The following is a 25,214-nucleotide window of genomic DNA, read 5'->3' on the forward strand; positions in this document are numbered from 1 at the left end:
CTGCACTGTTATGGTTATTTGCTTCAGAAATAGTTTGGCCACAGACATGGGGGGTCTCCGGGGCTGCGTTTGGAGGAAGCAGCAAGGGATACACCGCAGAGAAGAAGCATCTGTTTAGAGAGGACATTAGATGCATCTCCCAGGGATTCAGTGTCACTTCCCTGGCAGGACCACCTCAGGAAATAATGGCCCTGCTCAAGAACAAATTCCAGGAATAATGTCGTGTTCTGGAAGCAGCTTTCAACAGTGCCCCCGCCCCCATACCAAGATGGCAGCCTTCCCTGGCAGCAGTCTACATGGCTGTTGAAGTGTTCAGAACTAGAGGTTCCACCAAGGTGGGTGCAATTGCCATGTTGATGGAACTGAGAAATCTGCCCTTTTTGGACAGAATGGTCTCTGTGTCTGAATGAAGCTTTGAGACAGGTTGGAGTTGGACTCCTTGATGCTCTCTGGCATTATGCACAAGTTCTCTAGCAGGTTGCCCAGTACAGCACCTATTATTTCCTGGTAGATGCCCATCATCAGTGTTCTTTGGCAACCAGGGCCCTCAAAGTCTTCATTTGAATTCTCTGCAGCACAACTAGTCCACTACCTCAACTTCCAGCGAGCTGGCACCTGTGGTGTCCTACCCCACCACCCAAGATCCTGTGAACTTGTACCCGGTGAGTTAACCGTATACAGATACTTACTCTATAATGGAGCCTAAAGACTGCATGCTGCCATTAACTGAGCTGGTGCTTGCAAGAGGCAGATCAAATGATGGTGCATTTTCCAGAAGGTTGGGCTCCACTTCCTCAACAGGTTGAGGGTTATCCAAATTCTCAGCAGCTGAAATGGCAGAGAAGGACAAGGGTTAGCTTGTCATGTGAAAGGGGGACAGAGAGAAAGAAGTAGACATTGGAAGCATCTGCAGCTTGTCCTGTAGAGTGTGTGGGGTGAGATAGAAGTCAGAGGAGACAAGTAGGAAGAGGTATGAAGAAACCCTACATAAAGTCTCTTCCAGAGTTGCCATTCCGCAGACTCAACTCTCCCCCTCACATAACGGCGAGCAAGCTCTCTTCAAGTGGAGGAGATGATCTGCAGGCAGATTCTTCCTCTGATGTCAGTCTATTGCCTGGGAGTATGTACAACCTTCTTGATTGATAAAGTGTTTGGAAAATGTGGCTGTCATGGTAAAATAGCTGATACTCTGTGTGTGAGATGTAAATTGTAAGTGAATGAAGGCTGTAATGGTGGTGAGTGTGAGCAGAAGGAGGTCTGGTGGTGCGGTGGTTATTGTGGGTGAAGGAAATTTGGGGAGAGGGTTTTATGAGCGCTGTCCATATTGTTATTAATGAGACCAAGTGGTGGAGCTGTGAGCAGAGAATATGAGAGCAGTCTTTCCATCTTAACAACCATGTCCTGGGTATAATGCCCCAGACATATTGATATGCTTGCCAACATCCTCTTGCTGTATGCAAAAATGGATGTCTGGAGGATTTCCTACCTCCTGTATTTCCTGCACTGGGGCCTTCAGGCAGCATTGGAGGACCCTGGTGCCCATTCATCCCCGTCAGCCATCTTTTCAACACACACTTTCTTGATGTCTGCAGTCAGTCTCCTCTATAAGATTTGCTGACAGACTTTAACTGGCCACGTTCAGTGTGCAGCTAATGAGTAGCATGGATAAAGCCAGATAAAGCACAAGTGTGTCATTATGGCAGCACAAATATTGTGTGTTGCCCGTGTCAACACTAAGAGGGGTGTGCAGTGCACTTCACTCATTCTGTGACCCCTGTGCACCCATTTTCGAGCACAGTCGGATTTCTGGGCCATTGGTTCTCAGCATAGCTCCAAGAGAAGTGAAATGCATAGATGTTTGCCAATCAATAATACTTGGGCATCATTTTAATATTTTCTTATTTGGCCTGCATGAAGATTTACAACAATAACAAGTCATCCACTCCTTAGCACAAATCCCATCCCTTAGACCTACCAAGCCAAAAAGCACTGCAGTCAGTTTGGCAGCATCCTCTCAAATTCTGTTATTGAAACCACACAATGAAGCCACTGTGTTTTGGACATTGTTGTTGGGCTCATGATCTAAGAATCCTGTATGGTGAGAAATGTAAAGGCAAGAGTGCAACAATGGCCTGAGCCAGAGCAGCTTGTTCACATTGTCACGCTGCATACAATGTTGCCTCGAGCACCATATTGTCAGCGGTTGCCCTACTGTTCTGCCTGTCACTCAATGACTCTCTTGCTCAGGCTCACTGCTGGCTGTGTGGCGTAATGTGCAGTTGCTTGGGGTCGTACTTTTTGAACACATTGCGCTTCAGTCTTGCTCCCTCTTCATGCTCCGTGCAGGTCAGTTCCAATGTGTAGTGCTAGCCCCCTGAAACAGGGAGGGTGAGGTTGCAGAGTAGTGGCATAACATTCCCACGCTAAACTCCTTAGTGAATGTTCTGCTTAACAGTCAATTGAATTGTCATTATGTTTTGAAAATTACATTAGAAAATGCTAAATGGAAGTCTGATCTTGTCTTTTTGTGAGGTTGCCCAAATATGAACTTTGACAGTCATTGTTAGCAGGCTAAAAAAAAACTTGTATTCTAGAGCACCTTTCAGGACCTGCGAAAGTCCCAAAGCGCTTTACAGTCAATCAAGTATTGTTGAAGTGTTGTCGTTATTGTATTGTGTCTTATTCGATAATGGACCTCATCACAGTCAAGCCAATTCTGCCTTCAGTCAAAGTCGACATGTGAGCATTACCAACTGAGGGAACTAGGTAATAATCAGAAGTGAGAGCGTGGAACAAAAACAGAAAATACTGGAAAAACTCAGCAGGTCTAACAGCTTCAGAGTTTCGAGTCATACGGACTTGCAACATTAACTCTTGTTATTTTTTTCTCCACAGATGCTGTTTGACCTGCTGAGTTTTTCCAGCATTTTCTGTTTTTGTTTCAGATTTCCAGCATCCACAGTATTTTGCTTTTGCCTTAGTGAGAACACGGGATGGTTTTTCCCTCCCTAAATTAGCCCGCCTCATCCGCCCGCCCCAACCCTCGACCAAGTTGTATTGAAGAAATATGCTGAGCTATCGGGTGGCTTAGAACCCATTTGTAAAGCCACCAATGAGACATTAAAATCCAATCTGCCAAATGAAATTGAGAACTGCACTGATGGAGTTTACAGGACAGTGAGAAATAATTCTCCTCAAGAATTGCTTCTTTCATTCGAAAGGTAATCAGTCACAGGAAGAAATGTAGCATCACAGAGAAAGAAAAATGAAGATTAGTAATTCATGTTATTGTCATCCTGGAAAATGGAATATGAGAAAAATGGAATGTGTGTTTCAATGCACACCACAACTTTAGGGAACAGTTTCTCCTTTCTGCCTAAGGTGACAAAAAAAGGTGAATGATCACCTGAAGTGAAAACAGGATATGGGCCAATACAGACATAAACCTGGATCTTATCTCTGCTTGCACAGTGTATCTGGACTTTTGGACATTGCTCATTCAGCCATCTTATTGATGTTTTAACATCCTGGGAGTAATGATATTTCTCAGCACACTTATGGTAGAGGCAGTGTATTCATTAGAGGCAGAAATAATTCTCTAAAAAATGAACCAGTGCTTTAGCCAAACACAAAAGATTCAGGACTCTCGACTCCTATCAATAATTTGAGCAGAGGTTTAGGAAAAGCAACATCTGCCCTCAGGAACAATTCCAACTGTCATCTTGATTTTTTTTTTTCATCATCGTATAAGCCTGCTGTGGTGATTCATATATATACAAAATATTTACCTGTGAGGTTTGAAAGCTGCAGGGCAGATCAGATGATATTTTATGCAATGCAGTAAAGTTCTTCAGAGAATGTGTTTCTTCTTTACTCCATTTGCTGGAATTTAGTAATCCTCAGGTACTACATACCCAGCTGCACTTCACCATTCTGTGAGAAGAATTACAAATAGTTCATTAACATGGGGAAAAGAAATTTTAAAAAGTCAGGTTGTTTCCACATCATAGTTCTTATTAGTACAGTTACAGGGGCATGGTAAGGATTTTTAATCCAACAGTAGGAACTGGAGATTTCACTAGCCCGTACATATTTAGAAAGCAACTTAAATTCAGAAGTAAAATTTTTCTGAGGCGAGAGAAAGAGAAGCATAGATGCAAGGTACTATTAACTTGTATCACAGATATTGTGATGTAATCACGATCTGTTCTATATACTGAGCTGTGTTTGAAGCTTTTGCTGGGAGAAGTTGAGGACCCAGATCCAACCCTCTTCCCCGTCTCTCAACGCCTCCGCTGCCTCTATTGCTTGTCCCACATCCAGACTTGGATAAACTGTAATTTTCTCCCAATTGAACAGTGAGAAGGTTGAAGTTATCATCTTCATCTCCCACCATAAGCTCAGTACTTTTGCCACTGACAAAAGCTTTTGGTCTTCTCCCTTGGCTCAGCATCCATTCACTTTATGTTTCCGTGAAGCACATTGCGATGACATTTTCCTGAAGACAATGTTATATAAATGCCAGTTGTCAGCCAGTGCTATACTCACTTGAAAGGTTTATGAAACAATGTGAATCCCTCAATAAAATTAAAGCAGTGTAATCCTATGGGTATCAATTACTCTCTGCTTCTTTAATGTGTTAAAGCTCACATGTAGAAAACTACTATCTGGTTCATTCAAAGACCCAAAGATACATGTGTCTGATTACATATTAACATCATCCTTAGTACACTGAGAACAATGAATTTCCATGAGCCAGTCCTTTGCTGTACTCTGAATATTTAAATAAAAGAATAGACATGCTTCTAGCATATTTCTTTGCAGATGTCCTTTCCAGCATGGAACTATAGAAAATCAGGGTCCATTTACCCCATCCACAGGTATTTTAATGTAAAACAAAACAGACGTCCCAAATGTTCTCTAGAAGCACTTATGACATGCATTGTAATTACACTGGCAAAACTGTAAACTTGAAGGCAAAATGAGGTTTACAGTTGTCAAAAAATCTGTCTGACTAAAAAATAACAATGAAGTACAAATATTTTATTCAATAGCATGAATGTGATATGCATTAAATATTATGGAGCAAGTCACAGAATTTGTATTACTCCCAAAACATAATGTTAAGGAATTTCTGCTCGGTTACACTTGTCTTTTTCAGCACAATTCACCCAACACTGGCCAAGTGGTGTTCAACATGGAGGAGCACTGATTCATCAGCTGAGGGAGGGCACTCGGTGGTAATCAGCAAGGAGGTTTTCATATTTGATCAGATGCCATGAGACTTCATGGGGTCCAGAGTCGATGTTGAGGACTCTCAGGGCAACTCCCTCCTGACTGTATACCACTGTGCTGCCACCTCCGCTGGCTCTGTCCTGTTGGTGGGACAGGACATACCCAGAGATTGTGATGGTGGTGCCTGGGACATTGTCTATAAGGTATGATTCCGTGAGGATGACTATGTCAGGTTGTTGCTTGACTAGTCTGTGAGACAGCTCTCTCAATTTTGGCACCAGCCCCCAGACGTTAGTAAGGACTTTGCAGGGTCAACAGGCATGAGTTTGCCTGTTCTGTTGAAGGGTCATTGGACTCGAAACGTCAACTCTTTTCTTCTCCACCGATGCTGCCAGACCTGCTGAGTTTTTCCAGGTAATTCTGTTTTTGTTTTTGTTTTGGGTTTCTAGCATCCGCAGTAGTTTTTTGTTTTTATATCTATGAGTTTGCCACTGGCATTTCCAGTGCCTGGGTTGATGCCGGGTGGTCCGTCCAGTTTCATTCCAGCATCTGTGGAGAGAGAAACAGAATGAATGTTTCGAGTCCATATGACTCTTCTTTGGTGCTAAAGGGAAGTAGAAATGTGCTGGAATTTAAATTGTTTAAGGCGGGTGGAGCAGGTAAAGCAGGATAGAAGATCAGTAACAGATGGGGGCTAAGGAGAGATTGACAAAGATGTCATGGACACAAGACAAAGGGAGTGTTAATGGTAGTGGTGAAAACTAAAGAAGATGCTGATAGTGGCATAAAGGTAAAAAAGCAGAATGTGTGAATAGCAGAACAAGGGTCAGCACTCTGTGAAAGAACAACATAGAGGAGACCGCACTGGTAGCAGCAAAAACAACAGGAAGGTTTGGGTTAACATTGGGGAGACCAAACGCAGACTGGGTGACCGATTTGCAGAACACCTTTGGTCAGTCCACAAGCATGACCCAGACCTTCCTGTCGCTTGCCATTTCAACACACCATCATGCTCTCATGCCCACATGTCCATCCTTGGCCTGTTGCAATGTTCCAGTGAAGCCCAGCGCAAACTGGAGGAACAGCACCTCATCCTCTGATTAGGCACTTTACAGACTTCTGGACTTAACATTGAGTTCAACAACTTCAGACCATGAACTCTCTCCTCCATCTTCACCCCTTTTTAAATCCTTTTAAAAAAAATTATTTTTAATTTTTATTTACTTATTTTCATTTTTATTCAATTATTCATTGTTTTACCCCCTTTCTAACCCTTTTTTATCCTTTTTCCTCAACCATCACCCCCTCGCTCTACCTCCCAACCAAAGGGCCACCTGTCACTTGTTCCATGTTGTTCTTTCACAGAGTGCTGACCCTCGTTCTGCTATTCACACATTCTGCTCTTACCTTTACGCCACTATCAGCACCTCCTTTAGTTTTCACCACTACCATTAACACTCCCTTTGTCTTGTGTCCATGACATCATTGTCAATCTCTCCCTAGCCCCCACCTACCGCTGACCTTCTAACTCGTTTTACCTGCTCCACCCCTCGTAAACAGTATAAATTCCATCACATTTCTACTTCTCTTTAGCTCTGAAGAAGAGTCAAATGGACTCGAAACACTAACATTGTTTCTCTCTCCACAGATGCTGTCAGACCTGCTAAGTTTTTCCAGCGTTTTCTGTTTTTACCTCACCACCATATCCAGCTGCCACCTACTCCCTTATACACTCTACCCCCTTATGCACACTACTCCATTACCTACCCTATCCCCTAATCCACCTACGTCACCCATCCTACCTCCTTACCCTCCCTTGTGACTTGAGATATTATGCAATTAGTAAATAATGGGGTATATGGTAAAGTAGTTGACACTGACGATGATGAAGTCATGGACATGAAAGAGGTCAGATGCAAATTTGGACCAAGGATGGATAGGAACTTCATGTGGAATCAATGGTTCATTGTGCTGACTTAGCCGGTCTCTTGACATGCCTCATACTTCTTGATGATGACCTCAGCGTCATTGTTCATACCCAGTCAATAGATGTTACTCTTGTGAGTCTTCTCATCTGATCAATGCCCATGTGTGAGTGACAAAGTTGTTGAAGAATATTGGGTGACAAAGATTCCGCTATGTTGACCTGCCTGATTCCATGGATTGTCACTAGTGTGAGGCCATGACATGCTGATAGACCTGCAATCACTAGGCTTTTAGTTTCCACGATGTAGAACATCTGTAACACCCAGGAGGATTGATTGTACTTGCACTCCAGGACTATGGATCCTGCACGTGGAATTAGTGAACCATTGTGTGCTGAAAGTTTCACAGTAGTAGGTTTCACCATGGCCTTCCATGTCTGTGGATACATGTCTTTTAGAATTCGCAGGGGTAGTATGTTGGCACTTTCCCCTGTGTCAGTCTTGGCTAATGACGAGTCATTACCAATTTTCTTAGGGCAGATAGTTTGAATCTTGGCAAACACTTACATCTGATGGTATGATGGCATCTTCGTTTCCATGAGATTGACAGTGCGAACCATGTGTTCACTGCTCTTCGTCTTGTTGTGAAAATCGTCATTTTCTGGTTTATCAATCACCTCATGTATATGTTTCTGATGGGATACCGGATGGTCATTCTTATTGCTCGAAGGTATCCACTGTGTACAGTCTGCGTGGAACCGTGTATGGCTCTTTGTAGCTGCATCAGCCTTTGCTCTAGTGCACTGCCGCTGTCAATGGCCCTTCCTGCCACATGCCTTGCAGAATTGCTGGTAAGCTGGGCATTTCCTTGGTGCATGTAGAAGGCGCCACCTTCTACATGTCTTGCTAGATTTGGGTGCTCTAGTGAATGTGTCAACAATTGGGGTTGTACTTGGGACCTGTAAGCTTTGTCCACCTGCAAGGATCACTTCATACTTATGTCCGTTCTTGAGTAGCTCTTCGATGCTATACATTTTGGGCTTGTCTAGCAGATCTTTCTGGGATGTTTCCATGGGAGTGGATGTGATCAACTACTGAACAATTCTGCCTGCTAGGTCTGTGTCTGAAAAGTCACAGAGTAATTTTCTCTGCATCTGCTGATGAAGTGCTCTATGGATTCTGTAGGCTGTTGTCGAAATGGCATGAACTCTCGTCCATGAATACGGAAGTTTAACCTGACTCTGAACTGGTCTTCCAATGCTGTCCATATCTTTTGGGGATCCTTTAGCTCTTCTCCTGTTAATCCTGATATTTTCAGCCTCTGTAGACCTGCATTCCCAATTGCTAGGTGAATTCTTATGGTTCGCTTGTCTGGATCAGACATGCCTGAATCAAGAAACCATAGCTCTGCACGCTGTTTAAACATTTTGAATTTGGATAGTAGGTCAGCTGCATCCCAATTCAAACTGGGGAATTTTGTGGACATTCTGACAATATCCCTTTGACCTTCTTCCTTCTGTGGTACCTGGGATGAGTGTCACTGTAGCTGCTTTTGTGCACTTTTCCAAAGCTCTGCCCACGAAGACGAGTTGTGGTGGGTAGGCACCACGGAGTAATGGCGCTTTTGCGTTTTAGTCAATTTACTGTTCGGCAAAGCCCAAAGCTCCGCTCGTTGATAATTACAACCTTCTGTTGCCCAATTTATAGGATGGTTTTGTTTTTTTGTTTTTTTTATTTGATTCTCTCTTGCTTGCTATTGGTCCAGCCCACACCCTGAGCACTCTAACCCGGTGCTGGGCCTCTCGACAGTGTCCCACTCACTGAACTGACAGGCTATGCAGTGCAATCTCACCACGAGGATTCTGTCTGCTTACAAGCTCTGTACTTGAGCACTATCTTGATGGTGCGTCTTCAAAGCTTTTCTTTGCAGTCACCCACTGAGCTTTCAACACTCTCCGACACTGCGACTTCAATGTGGTCTGACCAAAATGTTGAGGGTCGTCTCACACCATATAGCACGATCTAAGGCTGTTCACCATGTCGCACCTGTACTTAATCTTGCTGCCGGGTGTCTTTCACTATTGCTGATCACCCTGTCATGTCATTATTATGATATAAGCATCGGTCACTTATAAGGGATTGGGTGAACACCAAGACTAGACACATGAGAACAGTTACTTATATATAGGTATAAAGCTTGAAGACATCAGAGCTGTGTGTGTGTGTGTGTGTGTGTGTGTGTGTGTGCGCTCTGCTCAAAGCAAAATTGAAACTAAAACTAGATGACATGACACTTTCCCTTCTGGTAATGCCAATTGATATCCCTTAAAGGCATATTATAACACTTATCTCATATTCCCTACTCCCTTACTCACTTACCTCATCCACCCTACTCTCTTACCCACTTACCTCACCCACCCTACCCCCTTACCCACTTACCTCACCCATCCTACCCACTTACCTCATCCACCCTATTCCCTTATCCACTTACCTCACCCACCCTACCCCCTTACCCACTTACCTCACCCATCCTACCCCCTTACCCACTTACCTCATCCACCCTATTCCCTTACCCACTTACCTCACCCACACTACCCCCTTACTCACTTACCTTTTCTTCGTAGCTTTCCAAAGAGTCTCTGGGACATTTAAACTCTTTATGTACCGGAATACTGGTGCCACAAAAAAGGGAACGTGGCTTGTCTTCCCCCAATGATCCAGCCCTACGAAGAAGCAGCTCCATTTCAGGTATGCTCTGCATCTCTGGAAAAGCCGGGATCAGAAATCCGGCCAGAAATGCTGGGTCCCAGCGTGGAGTGGCAATCTGATGGTGATTTCGCTCCTTGGAAGATTCGGGCCAATATTGTAAGTGCAAATGAAGTACAGTGGACATCAAATCTCCGTAATCTTTTGCACTAGCTCAGGAGGCTCCAAAACATGAGCTGTGGTTTTGGGTACAAGGAGCCTAAAAGACACATTTTAAAAACCTCTAAAGCTATATTTTTTGAATTTACTTGAAACGTACCACTGTACACCAGTAATTCACCAAGACCCCTTAGACAGCACCTTCCAAATCCATGACCACTACCATCTAGAAGGTCAAGGGCAGCAGATAGATGGGAACACCACCGCCTGGAAGATCCCCTCCAAGTCACTTCCCTGACTTGGAAATATATCGCCGTTCCTTCACTGTCGCTGGGTGAAAATCCTGGAACTCCCTTCCTAACAGCACTGTGGGTGTACCTACACCACATGGAATGCAGCGGTTCAAGAAGGCAGCTCACCACCACCTTCTCAAGGGCAACTAGGGGTGGGCAATAAATGCTAGCCCAGGTAGTGAAGCCCACATCCCATAAATGAATAAAAAAAAAACAGAAAATGGTTCTGTACAATTTTGTTTAAACAGTTTTCAGTGGGGGTGGGATGGGAGGGCTGAATATCGGATGGCAGGGCGTGAAGGTCAGATCACGGGTGGTGTGGAGATCACAGAATCATAGAATCACAGTGCAGAAGAGGCCCTTCGGCCCATCGAGTCTGCACCGACACGTGAGAAACACCTGGCCTACCTGCCTAATCCCATTTACCAGCACTTGGCCCATAGCCTTGAATGTTATGACGTGCCAAGTGCTCATCCAGGTACTTTTTAAAGGATGTGAGGCAACCCGCCTCCACCACCCTCCCAGGCAGCGCATTCCAGACCGTCACCAACCTCTGGGTAAAAAAATTTTTCCTCACATTCCCTCAGACTCGGTGGGGGATGTGAGTGGAGGTGTATGGAGACAGGACCGTGGTAGGGATGAAGATTGGATCACGGAGCTGGTTGCGGGGAAGGAGATTAGCTCGAGGAGCTTGAAGGAAGCACTCCTGCTCCTCTTTATCCACAGGAAGTGCTGCAGAAGCAATTTACTATTGGATGTAACAGTTTCTGTTTCCCTCAGTTGCCGGGTTTCTCAAGCCTAGGGAAAGCTGGTTCACAGTTGCTAACTCCACATGGCTGCTGAAACCTGAGCCACACAGTCGCATTTAAATATTATAATGCCTGACCCTTATCTCAAGAGCAGATTACAGGGTTAACTGCAAGTTGGTGCATTGTTGGTGGGCTAGAGCAGGTTTCCAATTTTAAAGAATGCAACCCATCCTACTGGCCCATTCTGGGGATGGTTAATACTTTCCTCATGGGTGCCCCATCAGACACAAATGCATGGCGGGGCTGCCGCTATTTTGGTGAGAAACCTCGGTGAAGGGGCAAGTTCTGCAGGGAATGACCTCACCAAGGAGGAAATGAACTGGAGGGAAGGCAAATTAAATCAGGAGGTTGTGATCAGTTGATCCCAAGCTCAGTTTTTAAAAGCCTTAGGCTTGTTGTTTGAAAACTGAGGCGGATCACGAATGGTAAAGTTTGCTGGCCCGTGGAAGGAAAATTGGAATGAAACGCAAAATACTTCATCGCAGCATGAGTTTTGGAGAAACAAGAAAGAATGGTTCAGAGGAGCATCAACTGTTGTAAAATGCAAAAAAGAGATAAAGAGCAAGAGAGAGAATTATGATGGAGACAGACTGAGGCACTTTTTTAAAGTGATGAGGGAGAAATATTAACAAGAGTCTCCTCAAATATTGGAGCAGCCTTAGAATTTATAAAGACTTGAGAGTTGTTCAGGAGAGACAATGTGATCGGTACGACCGAGCTTCTTGGAAGCAGCTTTCTTGATACAGGAAATGTCATAGGAATATAGGAACAGGAGTGTGCCATTCAGCCCTTCCAACTTTTTCTGCCGAGCCTAATCTGACTTCGGAAAAGGCAGTTGAGGTGAGGAATGTTAATAAATAAAGATCGATCGAGGGCGCAGCCATCAAAGAACCACATTGTAGGAGCTGGCGATTGGGTTTACAAAATACTTGAATAAACTTCATCTTTGGAGAATTGAAAGAAACAAGTTTTTCATTTCCCCATCAATGGGCGTAGAAGAGGTTGAGATATAATGAATAAACCACTGCATTGCAAAAGAGACGTGCATGTACTGAAAGTATACAATCTAAATACAAATGCTAAACATGGTAGAATCATACGCACAGAAAGCAGCTTGGGTTGGACTATGCCTGGGATGGGTGATTGATATGGAGAATTTGAGACAATTAGTGCGAAATAACCATATCAAGCAGTTTAAACAAATCCCATTGATTTTACACTGATCTTGTCTTTGCCTGATGATATTATCTGATGTGTATATTAATTAGAAATGCCAAACGTTTTGTTGTTTCTTCAGAGAGCGCACCGGAGTTATTCTTAGCATCCCTTTTTGGAAAATTGCATATTTCAGGCAGACATCTTACACAAAAGATCTAATCCAAGAACTGAGCCACAGAAAAATATTAAAAATTGACAGGATCAGAATTGTTTTCGAACAGCAAATAAATCATATTCTGGCTGCCAAAACTATATACCCTCATATCAGAATTCCCGGCATCTCTCTGAAAACCACAAGGAATTCCATAAGAAAATTAATGTTCTTTCAATAATGGATTTAAGGTTCACTGTGCATTCATTAAATTGTTTAGTGCAACTTGTGGGACAGGAACTTATCCAGGTGATCTTGGAATTGTACATTTAATGTGTGCCATACTTATAATCTCATCTGTGGAAGGTTATTGAAGGTGGTGGGCAGTTTGTAACCTAGACGTGCTTCTGCTGGTGACTTGCTTTCATATTGTCATGGCCATAAGTTCTAACATTGAATTTTTCCCATTTTACTATGCATGGATCTCCCATAATACTTCAAGGGGTGGGGTATGCAAAATATTTATGCAAGATGGTTTGGTAAGGAAAGAATTTGAGGTTTTCACAAGGAGGGAAAAGATCGGAGAAGTGTCTTTGCATATTAGCTGGCAAGCCATTCAGAAAGAAACAAGAGTGCCTGTTGTGGCATTTGTAACTCTAAGTCTCAGGTTATACTCTGTCATCTTTGTCTCACTGATCAATTCTCTCTCCTTTTCTCTCAGTTGTATCAGTGCTATTTTTGTTCTTTTTACATATCTTCCCGTTGTTTTCCCTTCTCTCTTGTTAACTTTTTCAGTTTTGTTTCGTTCCAGCCTCAAGTCTACTTCCATTCAGAGATTTTTTTTTAAATCAAGAAATATTACCTCATACTTTATGCCATTGAATTCCATTTGCCACATTGCAGCCCATTCTCCATCTTATCAATGTCTTTTTACACCTTCCTATGGTCTTCTGTAGTTAGCTATACCCCTTTATATTGTTGCCTTCTACTCATTTCAAAATGGTTCTCTCTAGGCCTATATTCAAGCATACACTGTGAACAGAAGTGACTCAATAACTGGAGACTGTGGGCACCCCACTGCCCACACCTAACCACACTGGAAATCTCCCTTAACTCCTTATGTTGTTTTCTCCCTCTAACAAATTGTTAATCGAGTTTGCTATCCTTTCTCTAAGTTCGTAGTTAATTCTGATGCTACAGAAACATAACCTGACCATTAATTAGGCTCACAAGCTATGTCTTCCCAACATAATACGTTTTCTGGATCTCACTGCTTCTTCATCAAGTTCTCACTTTGCCTGGTTATGCTTCTCTGGTTTCATATTTTCATTTTCCATTTGCAGTCTAAGGGTAATCATTAAAAGGATTCAGTTTCACACAATCCATTATTAATAATCTTGGGGACAGAGCTGCATTCTGGTGTAACATGCCAGAAATATGTAAATCTCCCTGATCTTCCTCAGGTGCTGAAAGGTTCCAAAAAGTTGACCTTGTACGTGCGCTCAGTTGGCCGCATCCCAGGAGGCTACGTAACCAATCACGTCTACACCTGGGTGGATCCACTGGGCCGAAATGTTTCACCGCCGCCTGATCTGCTCGAGCACAGGAGCAACACACTGCGGAGGAAGGAGAGTGAAAAGAAGAGCAACCTTCAGCTACTCCGAGATGGAGATGAGAAGAAGGTAATGTGTGAAGTCTTCCGCTACATCCTGTAGAAAGCTTTTCTGAGGGAGCGTTTATAAAAAAAGTAAATAATGCGGAATGTTACAATCCAGTTAGGGACTGTTAACACTTAAAGAGAAATCTGAACATCCAGTGATTTGACGAATAGAACGATGCCACAAGATTTCATGTCTTTTAACAAAACATGAATTTTATTGTATTTGAAAGAATTAAACAAAGCAAGCAGTCTTAACTTAATAACTATAGATTATACATAGTGGTGGGTTTCTGTACATGTCAGCCGTCTCACAGACCACAACAAAAACATTGGCATCCTGATGCTCTTTCTCCAGCTCTGCCTCCAAGTCACAGGACCAAAAAATTATGTGTGCTGTTGTGTGAAAGTGCAAGATGCCAAGAATCCACATTTTCTCTGGTATGAATAAATGAAATGTTACTATGCATCCTGTCTCATTCAAACAGACAGAATTCTTATGATGTGAGCATTACACATAGTATACATTTAAGAAGAACTGTCAGTATTTATTACAGTAAAGAAATGATGCCCTGTTTTTCTTAATTATTGTTTGGATGTTGTGGTCTTTACATTTTTATGAGTCTAGTGTGTCCCCTTATTCTAATGCAAATAAGAACAGCTCAATGCTCATCTGCCAATATCCATGAGGAGGAACTGCGACAGCGTTACGGACTTATTATACACAAAAAAATGATAAACTCAATGAGTTAGGAATAAAATACTGTACAAGTGATTAAATATTCATGGTTACCATAGTGCAGATGCTTTAGCTTTGAAAAAAGTCTACACTTGGAATTTGCATTTTCTTCTTATTTACACTGAAGTTTAACCTTGATGTTGTGAATGTTATTGTTCACATTGGATTCTTCATTAAAATATAGTTCTAAAGTCAGGAGGCACTGTGCAATGAATCATCAGAGAAATAGGTAAGAGGGAAAAGTGACACAGTAACGACTGCCGCAATAGGATATAAGCAAACCAGCTCTCGGACTCACCGCTGGCACTAACAGCACCATGGGTGGACCTACACTACATGGACTGCAGCGGCTCAAGAAGGCAGCACATCACCATCTTCTCAAGGGCATTTAGGGATGGGCAATAAATACTGGCCTAGCCAGCAACACCCACATCTCGTGAAGAAATTTTTAAAAATAAGCAAATCTCACATTGTATTGACTGTCTTACTAGGATGAAAAATGTGGCCTTTATTTCAGTTTGTAATTTTTTTTAAAGAATTTTATAGTTTAGAGTGTTGGGGCGATGCTAACATTCTTAAGGTTTATTAATCGGATAAAAATTCCAATCAGTTCATCTGAATGTGTTCTTACTACATTCCTGGGAACATTACAATTGCCCAGGCATTAACCTTTTTCATTTATTAGATGTTCATAATTACACTCTGCTCACTGGAGTTTCAAAAAAGAGAATAAAAAAGATTTATATTAATATAGCGCCTTTCATAACTTTACGACATCCCAGAGTGCTTTACAGCCATTGTGGTACTTTTGACAGATAAAACACTATTGTAATGTTGACAAAATGTCAGTCAAACAATGCACAGCAAACTCCCATAATCAGCAGTGAAAAAAATGGTTCAGGGATAAAGGCTGGCCAGGACACTGAGATCGCCCCTTTTTTTGAACCAGTGTCATGGAATCAAGACAGGGTCTCAGTTTAACATTGTATCTGAAAGTCAATGCTGCCAACATTGCAGCATTCCCTGAGTACTGTATTAGAATGTAAACTTGGATTATGTGCTCAAGGCTTTGGAGTGGGGCTTAAACCCACCAGCTGCTGACTAATAGACAAGAGTGCTGCCATTGAGCCACAGTTTATACCCTACTGAGTCAAACAATGAGGGTGATGATTGACACCAATAGATCAAAAATATATTAAAGTCACCTACACAGGATATGAAGAGGCAGGCGACCTGTTCTATAGAGATGACCTGCTGGGAATCAATTTCTTCATTGAATCCTGAAGGACTGGGCTGTTGGTTTAGCAGGATGGAAAACCATCTATTTAGATAAAGTTGAAAGTTTCTGTTGACACAGCCAACTGTGGGTATTTCAACTCTGCGCTCTGTGAGACCTAGCTGAATGTATCCCTTGCTAGCCTTGAAATCTATTAGCATCTCCGTCAGCCCAAAGACTTGGTTTGCCTGTGCACAAATTTTTGGTCACTCTTTCTGATATTTACTTCCTTGGATCAGTTTCCACCTTTTGGATTCTGCCTCCATGAAGCACTTAAGACATTTTTCTACAATGAAGGGGCAACATAAATATTGTAAATGGGATAATTGATTACTTGTTACACGTTAGCCTGGAATTTCCTCAAACTTTTCGAATGAAGAGTGGCATAAGAGCGACACTACCATTTTATTTTGTAAGTAAATTTAAGTGTAACTGATGTAATACTGGTTTAACCCTGAAGCATAAATATGAGCAAACGTTTTCGATAGTTTGCACTATAAGTTTCCAGCATTGTATTAATGATGCCCTAGATTAACACCCAAAAGTTAGGTGCAGCCCAGCTCAAAGTTACCTGATAGTGATTTTTGCTATTTTTGCTGACCATTATTCTCTCTGACCTGCTCTATACTTAGCCAAAGTGCTGTCAGTTTCAGGACACCTGATTTTTTTTTCAAAATCCTGTCCCCAGCACCCCCACCTCCCCACGCAGAGGTCTGTACAACAATTTATACTGACTGCAATACAGTGTGCTTCCACCATGTCAGGATAGTGCAGCTACGAAATCGGACCTGCCTGCAGACAGAAATGGGGGAATCTCGATGCAGGATTATCCGTGCACATTGTTGCTGTTTCAGGCAGCACACAAACTCCATGCTTCAATTAGCAAATTAAACCAACTCTGGAAGCCATCAAACACTCCTACAATTGCAGCAAGAGCCAGTAGAATTCAATCAACAATGAACCAGTAAGCAGTTGATGATCGTTTTAAATAGTGCTGATGGGCAGTCCTTCCTCCTGCTGAATACATGTGTTCAAAGTTAAGAGGGAGTGTTAGCTGGAACACTGAGCTCCAAACTGACATTGTCGATGTCTAATCAGCGTTTGTCTCTGATTGATCTCATTATTTATCTATCTGCATACTTCCAGATAGCGCTCACCAAAATGGCATCTGGCAACCCGAGCGTACAGGGCCAGTGGCAAGCATTTACTAACAAAGCCAGCATCCTGAATGTACAAGACTTCAAAAAAAGCGAGGGGCCAGCGGGCAGCCTCTGAAGCAAAGTGATGGATTTCACCAGGCCTGGGTGAATGGACTGAGTTACACAAACCCTAATGTTCTTTATTTAAATAAAACAAAACTCCCCAAAAAAAAAAAATGGCATCTGGTGTGGATAGCACCAGGAATCTGTGTGCATGGTGTGGACTCCATCTTGGAGGCAAAACAACACATGTAGCACTGCAAAACCGGATGTTACAGAACCAAGTTCTGCAGATAGGGAATCTGAATTGCACTGTGGTAGGAAGGAAGGCATCAATAATTTCTCTGCCTTGATATGCAGGAATTGATTATGCAGCTATAATTCCCTTTTCTCTCCTGCTATGGAACAAGGTGAAATATATCTTTGACATGCCCATTCCATTATGATTTGCAGTGCAGTGTTTTACAGAGGCAGTGCTAATGAGCATTTGGCAGGCAAATCACCAAAAGATGAACACAATTTTGTGTGCTAATAGCAGAAGAGAAATGTCATTTGGAGTGGTATTACCACCTACAGCCTGGAATAAAAAATAATATACACTTAAAAAGGCACAGGCTAATTAAGAATAGACAGCACAAGTCTGTAATAGGCAATTCATATCTGACAAATTTAACGGGGTTCTTGAGAGGAATAAAACTGTATTGATAAAGGAATTTCAAGGATATTATGAGCATTGATTTTCAGAAAGCATTTGATAAGCTGTTGCGAAGGAAGATTGCTAATGAAATTAAGGTATTAAGAGCAATGTGAGAAAGACTGGGGCAGAGATGGGCGTTGCAGGGTTTGTGATCAGAGTGACTATAATTATGGGGGCTCGGTGATTGTGGGGGTGTGGGGCCCATGATTGCTCAGAGTGGAGTTCAGCAATCAAAGGTGGAATTATTGATCACAGGGGGATTCCAATCATGGGGAAGTGCCCTATCTCATGGATTGGGAAACTGGTTTACTTGACTGGCTGGGGGACACACACACTTGGCCCACAAGCAGTGCTGGAAAAGCACTGACTTTTTCCATACACCAGTTCTTGTCTCCTTTTAACTGCCAGGCTTCCCAAGGACTAGAAGGTCTGACTAGCCTGCATTACAGCTGGGAAAGAGATGGAATCTGAGGCACCTAGGCTTGTTAAAATATATTTTTAAAAATATTTAAATAGGTTAAATGCCCATGGCAAGCAGGTTGGTTGTCTGTTCCCACCCCCCATCCCACTTGCGTTAAAATTGGAAATGGGTAGGTTCAAGCCAGGCTGGGTTCGGGTTTGAGATTTTTCAAATACTAACATCCAACCCAACCTAAACCCACCCATTTTAGGGGGTTAAAATTACTCCTTTTAATTTTGTCCCTCTGTTTCTCTGTCTGTCTCTCTCTCTTTCTCTCTCTCTCTCTGTTGCTGCTGCTTAAGCTGCTGAATGTTTCAAACATTTTTCGTTTGTTTCAGATTTCCTGCATCTGGACTGTTTTGATATTGTTTTATAGTCTGCATAGATGGATGTCAGATGAAATTTGACGCAGAGAAATGTGAGATGATATACATAGGATGAAGAATAAGAGGACACCTGCACTAAGGTGTTGAACTTTAAAAGGAATAGAGAACTGGAGAGATTTTGGGGCTCAGATAGATGCAATCTTTTAATAGGTGAAGGACAAGTTACATTTAAGGAAGCTTATGAAACCCTAGAGTAGTACAGCACAGAAGGAGGCCATTTGGCCCATTGGATCTTCTGTGACGGCTCTTTCAAAGAGCAATTCAGTTAGTCCTATTCCCCTGCTCTTACCCCACATCGCTGCGTTTTTTTCTTTTTCAATGTTTTAATTTAATCCCTTTTTGAAAGCTGCTATTGGTGTTGTATCCATCGTCCCTTACATTGCTGAATCCCCCACTATCAACATCCTGGGGGGTCATTGACCAGAAACTGAACTGGACTAGCCATATAAATACTGTGGCTACAAGACCACATCAGAGGCTAGGAATCCTGTGGTATGTAACTCAAATCCTGACACCCCAAAGCTATCTACCATCGACAAGGCACAAGTCGGGAGTGTGACTGAATACTCTCCACTTGCCTGGATGAGTGCAGCTCCCACAACACTCAAGAAGCTTGACACCATCCAGGACAGGTCAACCCACTTGATTGACACCCCATCCACAAAGATTCACTCCCTCCACCACCGACACAGAGGCAGCATAGTGCACCATCTACAAGATGCACTGCAGGAACTCACCAAGGCTCCTTAGACAGCACCTTCCAAACCCATGACTGCTACCATCCAGAAGGACAAGGGCAGCAGACACATGGGAACACCAGCACCTGGAAGATCCCCTCCAAGTCACTCACCATCCTGACTTGGAAATATATCGCTGTTCCTTCACTGTCGCTGGGTCAAAATCCTGGAACTCTCTCCCTAACAGCACTGTGGGTGCACCTACACCACATGGACTGCAATGGTTCAAGAAGGCAGCTCACCACCACCTTCTCAAGGGCAGTTCCCTTGATAAGACTGAAGCATTTGCTGCAATCTTCAGTCAGAAGTGCCAAGTGGATGATCCATCTCATTCCCCCTCCGGAGGTCCCCAGCATCGCTGATGTCAGTCTTCAGCCAATTCGATTCATTCCATGTGATATCAAGAAATGGTTGAAGGCACTATACTGCAAAGGCTATGGGCCGTGACAATATTCCAGCAATAGTACTGAAGACTTGTGCTCTAGGATTTGCTGCACCCCTAACCAGCACAGCTACAACACTGGCATCTACCCAGCTGTGTGGAAAATTGTCCAGGTATGTCCTGTACACAAAAAGCAGGTCAAATCCAACCCGGCCAATTACCGCCCCATCGGTCTACTCTCCATCATTAGTAAAATAATAGAAGAGGTCATCAACAATGCTATCAAGCCGCACTTGCTTAACAATAACCTGCTCACTTATGCCCAGTTTGGGTTCCACCAGCTCCTGACCTCATTCCAGCCTTGGTTCAAACATGGACAAAAGAGCTGAACTCCCGAGGTGAGGTGAAGGTGACTGCCCGTGACATCAAGGCTGCATTTGACCGAGTGTGGCATCAAAGAGCCCTAGTAAAACTGGAGTCAATGGGAATCAATTGAAAATTCTCCGCTGGTTGGAGTCATACCTAGCACAAAGGAAGATGGTTCTGGTTGTTGGAGTTCAGTCATCTCAGCTCCAGGACATCACTGCAGGAGTTTCTCGGGGTAGTATCCTCGGCTCAACCATCTTCAGCTGCTTCATTAATGACCTTCCTTCCATCATAAGGTCAGAAGCGGGGATGTTCGCCAATGATTGCACAATGTTCAGCACCATTCACGACTCCTCAGATACTAAAGCAGTCCATGTCCAAATGCAGCAAGACCTGGACAATATCCAGGCTTGGGCTGACAAGTGGCAAGTAACTTGTGCCACAAGTACCAGGCAATGACCATCTCCAACTATTGCCCCTTAATATTCAATGGCATTGCCATCACTGAATCCCCCGCTATCTACATCCTGGGGGTTACGATTGACTGGAAACTGAACTGGACTAGCCACATAAATACTGTGGCTACAAGAGCAGGTCAGAGGCTAGGAATCCTGCGACAAGTAACTCACCTCGTAACTCCCCAAACCTGTCCACCATCTACGAGCGCAAGTCAGGAGTGTGATGGAATAATCCCTAGTTCCCTGGATGAGTGAAGCTCCCACAACACTCAAGAAGCTTGACACCATCCAGGACAAAGCAGGCCGCTTGATTGGCACCGCATCCACAAACATTCACTCCCTCCACCACTGACACACAGTAGCAGCAGTGTGTACCATTTATAAGATGCACTGCAGGAATTCACCAAGACTCCTTCAACAGCACCTTCCAAATCCATGACCACTACCGTCTAGAAGGACATGGGCAGCAGATAGAAGGGAACATCACCACCTGGAAGTTCCCCTCCAAGTCACTCACCACCCTGACTTGGAAATATATCACCGTTCCTTCACTGTTGCTGAGTCAAAATCCTGGAACTCTCTCCCTAACAGCACAGTGGGTGTACATACACCACATAGACTGCAGCGGTTCAAGAAGGCAGCTCACTGCCACCTTCTCAAGGGCATTTAGGGATTGGCAATAAATGCTGGCCCAGCCAGCGAAGTTCACATCCCATGAATAAATAAAAAAAATTCCACCACCCTATCAGGCAGTGCATTCCAAATCCTAACCATATAGGCTTCAAGGCTTTATAAATGAGGCTTTATAAATAATTAGAAAACGGAAGAGGTAATTCCAAACCTATATAAATCATTTGTTGAGCCTGGTTCAAATATTGTGACTAGTTGTAGATGTTCTAATTTACAAAATATGGGAAGGTAGCAGCTGAAGAAATTCACTCAGAAAATGCAGGGACAAGAGGTTTTTGTTGTGATGAGATACTAGGGAAAGTGGAACTCTTTTCATTATAAAAGGCAAGTCTCAGAGATATGATTGAATTTTCAGAATTATGAAGCATTTAATAGGGTAAATAGGGAAAAATTGTTTCCACTGGTTAGTGAGTCTAATTCGAGGGCAAAAATGTCAGTTCATCACCAAAGCAATGAAGAGAGATCAAGAGGATTGTTTTTGTGCAGAGAAGTGTTTGGATGTAGAATACTCCACTGGAATCCATGAAGGTTTTAAAGGTGAAGTGGATTAATATTTGAAAAAGAAACACTGAAAATGATGAGGTAGGGACTGGGGAAATGGGACGAGATAGAAAGATAGTTTTTTTTCAGAGTGGTGCCACTGGCAAGCTGGACAAAATGGTTTCCCTGTGTGTTGTAAAACTCTCTGGATGTAATGTTGTCTTAGAACAGTAGTATGGAATGGGTCATATTGGATGAGCTGCCCTAGATGTATGATATCCATTTGTATAATGAAGTGTACAATGGGGAAGATGACCCTATGTCACTCATTTTATACAACTGCCCGAAGTCAAAATGACCCCCTTTGATTGTAGTGTTTGGAAATTAAATCAAAGAGGAGGAAGAGACATTTGTGAGGATTATTCTATACGTTTGATACTTTAAAGGTGCCATATAAATACCAGTTGTGCTTATATTATTCTGCAGTAAACACCAGGCATTTATTTTAAATTGTGATGGTCGGTCCAAAACCTCATTTTGAAGAATTAAATCAAACTGACAAGAACTAACATTCCAGTTAGCTTCAGCAAAATGTGATCATCCTGCAGACAGCAGTGAACACCAATGGAACCTGGGGAAAAATTTTCCCCCCGTTGGGGGGGAAGTGCGGGAGCGGCGCGCGGGCAGGCAGGAATGCCTCCGATCAGCGCCCCCAATTGGGGGCGTGCTGCCATTTTACATGGGCGGGCCAATTAAGGCCCGCTTAGCATGACGTCCACTCAGGAGCGCTATGTGCTCCCTGTGTGGGCAAGGGGGTGGATTCCCTCAGCTGGGAGTGTGCTCTTTCGCGCATGCCTCAGGGTGATTGGCTCTGATGTAAAACTTTGAATGAAAATTAGAAAAAAATTTCTCTGTCATGTCCCCTCATGTGACACTGTCACACGAATTGGGACATGTCCATAACTTTTATCGAAAGATTGGATAAAAATTTAAATACCCTCATGAAACCTCATCCTGCCCGTGGATGAGATTTCATGCTTTTTCTGAAGCCCGCCAGGGCTCCCGGCCTGCCCGCCAACCTTAAGATTGGACGGGCAGGTCCATTAATGACCTTAATTAGTTTTTCAATGGCCTCAATAGGCTGTTGACAGGTCGGCGGGCACACAGCTGACTTGGCTGCGCCCCCGCTGACCTGAAAATGGAAATGACGCGGGGTGACGTCGGGAGTTCCACCCGACGTCATCCCGTGTCATTTTACATGTCGGCAAGCGGGCCCCGCCCCCACTCGCCGACCGGAAGATCCTGCCCCTGAATTCTAAATACTTCCCTCCTTTATTTAATGATTGCAATGATGACTCTTGTTCTTGCTGTGAATTGTTTTGTTCATTGGTGGTTGGGTGGAGGGAGGTGCGGTGGGGGGCGTGCAAATGGGTGGGGAACGGCCTTGGGTGAAGCGAGGGAAGAGAATGAAGGATACCTGTTCGGATTGAATAGATCTTCAGTGTAGACTGCAGCCTTTATATAATATACGCCTACTAACAAAAACGAAAAGTGATTGCATAGACTAATTGCGCAATTGTCCTAAACATTCCCAGCTGAGTTTAAGATTAGCTTATTTTGCAGCTGTTGATGTGGATCTTGCAATGCATGCGTCTCTCAAGCTGTGAAGTACAAGTACACTGTTCTTAATTACTCTCATCACCTCAGATATGAAATACTGGCTCCTATATTATTCAACATGTCAGCTACATTTCACACATACTGGCTGTCACCGTGACAAAATTACCATTTGCACATGCTGTGTGGTTTTTATAGCGCATGCTAATAAATTACCAGGTAAATGAATGAATAATAGTTCAGAAATGCAAAAACGTATTAATGTGCACTGTGCTATAGCCTGGTGGTTAATTTTAGGTTGGTTAATTAGTTAAATCTATGTAAGTTCAGTTTGGCAATTAGCAAGGATGAGTGAGCCATTGCTGTATGATTTGGAATATAAGAGCAGCGCTTTGCTTTTTGAAGGTGTGGGTTCTGCTTCAATTGAGTTTTTACACACGTATGGAATTGTCATTATCAAAACTCTGGCCTTTAGTCAGGAAGTTTGTTTTAGAGTGCAAAATAAGCTCTGCGTGCATTAAGGAGAACATTAAGCTGAATGATTGTGCTTTTACAATCAATTGAGTATGCTGGTACTCAAAACGACAGGGATGCTCAATTTGAACAGGTTAAGGTGCAAATTTTCACATTTCACAAATGATTCAGACACAAATAAAGTGTATTTCACAACGTGGTAACCTGTTGCCCACCAATACGTTTTCTGCAGGCATAACAGCACTAATGATAACTGAAGTGCCTTTTGTTCCATGTCCATCCTGTTCATTACTATTTCTGTTTGGCAAATGTGCAGGTAAATCTTGTTCTTGATGATGGGAAGTCATTGGGCCTGATGATCAGAGGTGGTGCTGAGTACGCATTAGGAATTTATATCACGGGAGTGGATCAGGGATCTGCAGCAGAAATTACAGGCCTGAAGGTATCATTATTTTATCATATTTTTCAAAGAGAGACTGCCGATGTATGTTGGCTTGTACAGATCCTGTTGAGTGTTTCAAATTAAACACCAGTAACCTTTTGCCCCAAAACAATATTAACTTTGCAATTTTTATTAGTGCAGTATGCTGAAGCATGTTGCCATGGATGTTAGGTCATGGGTCCACGCCTGTGAGTTCCCAAATTATGGTCAGTTTTAATATTTTATTGCTGTGAAATGTGTGAGATGAGAATGGCTACACCTATTGCCCATTCTTGGTTCCACAAAGAAGGTGGTTTTGCTCCCTCCTCCTTTAGCAATTATTCAGGTGGTTTGTTAAACCACTTCAGAAGTTATTATGGGTCACACATGTCATGTGGGTCTGGACTCCCATGTGGACCAAACTGGGTAGGGCTAACAGGCTTCATCTCCTAAAGGACACTAATGAGCTAGCTGGGTTTTACATTCATGGCTGTTTTTTTTCCTGGTGTTAGTCCGCCAGATTTATTGATTTAATTTTCTAGTTTGTTCTTGTGGGATATGTACTCCAAGTCTCTGGGTTACTCACCTCATATCATAAACACTGCACTATTGTAACCTGTTACAGTCAGACGGGGTGAGGAGTTGACACTCAACCTCCTTGGGAAGGAGGAAAATCTGAAGGCAGTCCACCATGGAATTAGCTCCTACATCTCTGAGCGGTTGATTGTAGAGGTATTGG

The 25,214-nt window shown here is 43.0% G+C and overlaps 1 protein-coding gene across 1 annotated transcript in view; it reads left to right on the forward strand.

The window, feature by feature from the left end:
- Window positions 1–25,214, forward strand: part of whrna (whirlin a) — a 199,360-nt gene that overhangs the window by 57,344 nt on the left and 116,802 nt on the right. The window contains exons 3-4 of the mRNA XM_078551285.1: window positions 13,900–14,118; window positions 24,371–24,496. Of these exons, the coding sequence (XP_078407411.1) occupies window positions 13,900–14,118; window positions 24,371–24,496 (345 nt within the window). The remainder of the gene's footprint in view (window positions 1–13,899; window positions 14,119–24,370; window positions 24,497–25,214) is intronic.

This window comes from Cetorhinus maximus, chromosome 10 (genome assembly GCF_964194155.1).
Source record: "Cetorhinus maximus chromosome 10, sCetMax3.hap1.1, whole genome shotgun sequence".
Taxonomy (NCBI): Eukaryota; Metazoa; Chordata; class Chondrichthyes; order Lamniformes; family Cetorhinidae; genus Cetorhinus; species Cetorhinus maximus.